This window comes from Sinocyclocheilus rhinocerous, unplaced genomic scaffold (genome assembly GCF_001515625.1).
Source record: "Sinocyclocheilus rhinocerous isolate Xijiao unplaced genomic scaffold, SAMN03320098_v1.1 scaffold134, whole genome shotgun sequence".
NCBI classification, from domain to species: Eukaryota; Metazoa; Chordata; class Actinopteri; order Cypriniformes; family Cyprinidae; genus Sinocyclocheilus; species Sinocyclocheilus rhinocerous.
Genome location: NW_015631070.1, coordinates 922,582 through 929,058, shown reverse-complemented (window position 1 = coordinate 929,058; position 6,477 = coordinate 922,582). Strand labels below are relative to the sequence as shown.

Here is a 6,477-nt window from a genome sequence, read left to right as displayed (position 1 = left end):
TGACGTGATTGTATGTCCCGAAGCTTGCCACCTCTTCTACTACACACTCAAAAGTGTGTACTTTTTCTTCACCAAAAGAGTACATACTTTAAGGGCGTAGTATAAGTAGGCACATTGAGACGCAGCATGAGTTTTCATTGCATTTACACCGTTTTGACCAGCAGGTGGCGCAGGCCTGTGGTGTTTACGGAGCAACTGATTCAATTGATTCAGAGCTTTGAAAAGCTTTGTACGTCTTTTCACTCACCGTGATTTTGTCAAGCAGGACATGTTCCTGGGTCAGCATTTTTTTTTGTTGATCCTGGATCAACATTATTTTTCGAAAATATAGACCTAACTCTATCCCTACCCCTAAACCTAACCCTACCCATAATTTATCCCTAAAATCAGAGGGAAATGATGGTTGAATAACAAGGATGTAGAAGCACGTAACTCTGGTTGTAAGGCTAAAATTGGCATCTCCTGTAAACTTATCCTTCAATTCTGATTGGTTGATTGTTATGTTGTTCCAAGTGTTAAGTTGCACTTGGTGAAATCACGTTCACCGTAAACTTTGGGGGTACGGATGGTAACACGTTTGTTCTGCGTTTGTTCATTTGAATAAAATTGCAGCAAATCGCGAGCCTGATTGCCGTGCTTTTGACTAGAGCAATGACCAATCGTATGACTGACTACAGCACCATGTACACAGGGATTCCGTGTCTACAGGAGCACTGCAGGTTTTAATGGCAATTTTTCCTTTTGATTAGCCATTTTTGTAGATATAAACACACACTATATACATAGTAACTCTGGGCTGGATGCTATTATAAAGTTATGTATTGTTATTATAAATAGTCCTATTAAATGACCATAAAATCATTGTGTAAAGCTCATTATTTTACAAGAAGTTCCCACTGATGCATTTCCTTGGCTCTGTAATTGTCTCAGCTTTTTCAGCTTTCTCATGAGGTTACATCACAGCAGTTTAAGAGCACAGCAGTTGGGCTGAAATCACATTCATTTTATAGAGAAATTGATGCTGAATCCTACACATTTTTCAAGACATACCTACCATAACGTTGTTAATCAGTGATATATATATATACGTTTTTTTTTTTTAGAAGCCAAATTTTAAATGTGATTTTAACTTTAAAAAATCTATTATTTTAATTTAAATAAAATAATAGATTTCAAGTGAAAACAGAGATCCACAAATCAGAGATGCTTTTACAATAGAATTAGTTTTTTTTTTTCCAAAGAGCTAAAAAAGAGATTTCTATCTCATACCCTTTAAAATTTAAAACATAAAATGCATCGTCTTTACTGCACATCAGGGTTGCCAGGTTTTCACAACAAAAACCACACAATTTCTACCCAAAACTAGCCCAAATCTAATGTTCCGAGGGGGTCCTGTTAAACAACACACCCAGAGGGTAAAATCCACGATTTTTGGCGGGGTTCCCCTGGTAAAAAACAACCTGCGGCAACAGTGTTAAAGTATCCCAATTCTGCGAGAAAACTGCAGACTTGGCAACACTGCTGCACATATACAGTAAATTGTACCACTTATATTAATATTTAATTTACAATTCTTAGAATAAGTAGGTTGTTAAAAGATTGCTCATAAAAGATGTTAAGTACACAGTTTTGTACTTTTTTTCAGAATTTAATGTACGTTTTTGTCCCTAATCAAAGCTTGCAATGTTGTATTCATTAGGGAACAGGTTGCTTTGGTTGATGAGTTAAAACTCTGTATTGAAGACGTTTTTGAAATCCCTATGGAGAAAATGAGCGTGAAAAAAACTTCAAGAACCAAGCGTGGATTGCCTTGTTGCACCATTGAGTAGTGAATTTTATAAATAGAAGATTATTTCATGGAGAAAGGGATATGTAATTATTTCAAGTGACTTAATAATAAATCAGAAGGAAGGTTACTTCATAGACTGATATAATAATGACATGTGGTAAAGATCTGAGGAGTTCTGCTGAATAAAAACATGTTTAAACTCTCCTGGAGGGTGCACGTCGTTATTTTAATGACTCCATGCTCAAACATGTGGCAGTGTTATGATACAAGTGCTACTAATTCCTGCTCTCTTGAAGCTGATAACTGCCCAATAATGAAGCTTTTAATGAAGCTGAGATCCTTCACCTAAACCTTAAAGAAAAGAAAGAAAACACTATATCTCTTCTTACTTCTCAGATGTTTCTCCTGTCACAGACAACATCCCAAAAATATCATAAACTACATTTGCTATGATTGCAGAATCAGAACTCAGACATTTCTCAGTGCAACAGCCATGGACTCAATTGTGGCTCGTTGTTTTAATTTCTCCTATAGACCTTCCAAAGAGGCATAAAACAGCAGTGAGCTCCATTTAATCTCCTGAATGATGAAAGAGCAACCTCGCAGCATTAACATGTTGGTAACACTTTACAATACATTTCAATTTGTTAATATCAGGTATCATGGACTAACAATGATCATGACACCTACAGCATTAATAAACTTTAACCTCCATCAAATGTCTTTTTTAATAACACTTTACAATAAGGTTTCATTTGTTAGCATTAGTTAACTGCATTAGTTAACATGGATAAAACTTCTAAAGCATTTATTAATCTTAATGCTATCCTCAGCATTTACTAATACATGTTCAGATCAAAAACTGTATATTTTAACATTAGTTATACTACGGGGATGTTGAATGCTTGAATCTGATTGGCTGACGAACGTTCTAAGATGTGCAATTATTTTCAGGGAAACGCACGGCGAACGTAGTTCCAGGCAGGTCTTGACCGCATTACATGTCTGTATCACTTCGCCAAATGATATGCGTTATTTCAAAGGTCCTTACAGCCTAAAACAGCAAAAGAACCAAAACCCACAACGACACTGACCAATAAAATAAATACAGTAAACAAAAGGATAAAAATGACAGATCATGTCCATGTTTTTGCCACAAAATTATGTTTTATTATGTACGGAAAGCACATACTCTATCTCTCCCGCTCTTTCTCCCTCACAGACGCACACACATACAGTTTGCGCACACGTTAACATAAGCTCTGTTGTTAGCTCTACTCTGACGATTGTATCAGTAACATAGTTTAACAACTTAAAAACTACATGACTTCTCACAAGCGAGGTTACAACAACGGAGCTGTTCGTGGAGAAAATTAACTTTCATTGAACTTATAGTTTCACTATAACAAGTGACATTGCTGCCGAACACTATTGAGAGAGGCACAGACTCATAGGTAATCTCTCTCTCTCTCTCTCTCTCTCTCTCATTACATAGTTATTAATTGTACTAACTGCATTAGTCTGCTGTCAATGGCTTAAGCCTCCGTTACTAGGTTTAAAATTATGTTTTTGAATTAGTAACGGAGGCATTGGATGAGATGCGGAAGAAATAATCCAACTCACAATAGCGATTTAAGTAAAAAAACCGGACAAATGCCTTGAAATATATCATTTGATCGATGTATTGAGGTGTGGTAACCGTAGTATAAATGGAATAATTGACTTCGGGCCTTTGAATTTTTAGAAAATAATGCACACCCATAATGCATTATTTTTTTAAGAATTCAACGACCCGTCGTCAATTACACCTTACTTAATGCACTGTGAACTTGAACATAAACAACTGCTTTATTTTTTTGTTTTTTATTACCTAACATTATCAGAGGTAAACAAATGTTGTAAAAATATATTGCTCATTGTTAGGTTAAAATGTCAGGTTAAGTGTATGCATTAACTAATGTCAACAAATAAGAACAGATTTAATGTAAAGTGGTACCTCTTTATTTTCAATGTTCTTTAAAGTATTTTCAGAGCACCTAACAACAGAAATCACTGCTTCACAAGAACAACAGCCAACTTAATTGTGCACACAATGCAGGTTGTCAAGCCTCCACATCAATGAATTTCAGTTATTTTTTTTTCCCACTTGTTCACTATTACTTGATTTTCAAAAATCAGTTTACTGAGATTTCACTCACTCTCAAAGAGCAATTTCTTGCAGATGCAATATTTCAGAACTAGAAAAAATGGTCACACTTTAGTTTGGGGACCAATTCTCACTATTAACTACAACTTTTGCCTCAGTAAACTTCTAGTTTGCTGCTTATTTATTAATATAGTTAGTTACTTATTAATAGTTAGTAAGGTAGCTGTTTAACTATAAACTACGATAAAAGTTCATCAGCATGCATTGATTAATAGCATGTTGTAGGCAAAAAAAAAAAAAACGTGCTCCTGCACGTTTAGGTATATGGAGTGTAAGGATTAAGGGATCTAAACAGTGGCGTAACTTTGCTTTGAAAAGTGGTGGGGACACCGCGCAACTCGTTTTGCTAGTTTTTTATTTAATAAACAAATTTACATGGGGACTGGGTTTAGAGTTGGACAAACTTAATTTTTGCTTTTCAAAAATACATCGATGTACCAGGGGCGGTGCCAGAGAATTTTGAACGCAGGTGCTGATGGGGTGCTAGATCATTGACAGAGGGAGCTGGGCAATTCAGGGCTCCAGACTCATTCTTCCCACTGGTCGCTCTTTTGCAATTAACTTTCTCAGTTGATTGCAGGAGCACGTTTTTTTTTTCTTTGCCTACAACATGCTATTAATCAATGCATGCTGATGAACTTTTATCGTAGTTTATAGTTATATGGAAACGAAAGTAGTTAACATTCAACCCGTTCTTTTTCATCAGTAGTATTATTTGTGATTTGAATTTTGTGAACGGGAGTTCCTCTTTTGCCATGTTATAAACCGGGCTTCAGATGCTTTCACTTTCGATTTCACGATCGTGTCAGGTTTTACAATAAAATATAATTGTCTGTTTTGCTTACATCTATATCTTTCATTTTTAAGACTAAAACAAAAGATGGATTCATTGTTATTCTTAATTAAAAAGCACAACAACAATAAATCAGTAAGATACTAGCACAAGGAAGCTCTCCATTTTTTAAATAAAATGCTATAGCCTAATGACATTACGAAAAGTGCGACAGCTGCAAATCACGTCGTTATTGCACTGCACGAGTTATGCATGCGTAAGGAGTCAAATGTTTTTTTGTTTTTTTATCACCCTAATTAGATTATGAAGAATGATTTGATGATCTTGTTTTCCCTTTAATACACACCTTCCGCAATATATTTTTCAATTACTTTCAAAAAGTGGTAGGGACAATATCGACCCTGGCAAAAAGTGGTGGGGACATGTCCCACCCGTCCCACCCGCAAATTACGCCTATGGATCTAAAATATATTCATGCCTACATTGCATATATTCAAGTACTAATAAACATGCATATATTCAAGTACTAATAAACATCCAATATGCTGGTAATATGCATGCCAATAAACAACTAAGTAATAGTGAGAATTGGTACTTAAAATAAAGTGTTACCACAATTTCTTGCCAATGTATTATTTCAGAGCTAAAAAAAATCAGAACAGCTTATGATTTCTTCCAAGCCTGGAAAGCACTAGTTTAAAGATCTCAGCTTTTTCATGAGCTTGAGAACCGTGAAAGCACAATAATGTGGCGCTGATCAGATTGCATGCATATCCTCTCTGAATGGCTGGAAACGAATGCTCAGGATGCTTTGAACTTCTATAAGATGATAAAACAGGTTCACACTCAGGACAGTTCTTCATAACTTGCCCATTTTAAGAGAACTCGGCAGAAACTCATATATGGCAATGAGCAAAGGCCATACACAGTGCATAGCATGGTGTTGATTACTCACCTATAAATTTTATACCGGGTCGTGAATCCTTGGCGAAATCTTTCCATGAAGGAGAGGTACCCCTTCGAGTGGTGGAAAGGGCCACGGTCCGAGATGAGCCAGTCAAACTGCTTGGTAACATGCTGCTCGTTGGCCGAGGGCTCTTGGCGGGAAGACTGAACTGTTATATGGTTCCATATAAACAGGAAGTAAGTGACTTCAATGAGCCTCCAGTTCATGCTTCACTCTCGACCGCACTCTGCTCATTCTCGCTCCATTCTGTGGAGACCTGCAGGACACAAGAAACACAAGACAACATCTGAACATAAGTCATCAAACCCTGAAATCGAAAATCGAATCCTGTTGTCATAACCCCCGATAGTTTATTTTATTAGCAGTTGGTTTGCAGAGCGCCGCACTAACACGACTCACTGCCCTTTTCAACGATGAGAATGAATTACAAACAGGAAGTACAGCCTTCTCTTTATTCAGACTAATTGGTGGCATGATAAGTTCAGACGGGGTGAGTGTCAGCTTTATGATATGTTGTGACATGGGGTCGGTTCGTGGAGGAGAATGGCGGCGCATCTCCACTGGCTAATTAACGGCATGTGCGCGTTTGCACATGAATTTATTGCATTAGCCTCATTTATGCAATTAAGTGGTACATGCTGATATCCTGCGTAAAAGTGAGATGGACAAGAGTAAATACGCTCCTGTCTAGAGGCGTCTGTAAAAGAGATGTTAATATTAAA

The 6,477-nt window shown here is 36.7% G+C and overlaps 1 protein-coding gene across 1 annotated transcript in view; it reads right to left on the bottom strand.

Annotated features, from left to right (window-relative positions):
- The window catches only part of brinp1 (bone morphogenetic protein/retinoic acid inducible neural-specific 1), a 187,018-nt gene that overhangs the window by 145,028 nt on the left and 35,513 nt on the right, over positions 1-6,477 (bottom strand). The window contains exon 2 of the mRNA XM_016554261.1: positions 5,744-6,011. Coding sequence (XP_016409747.1) covers positions 5,744-5,961 — 218 coding nt within the window. The 5' untranslated portion in view covers positions 5,962-6,011. The remainder of the gene's footprint in view (positions 1-5,743; positions 6,012-6,477) is intronic.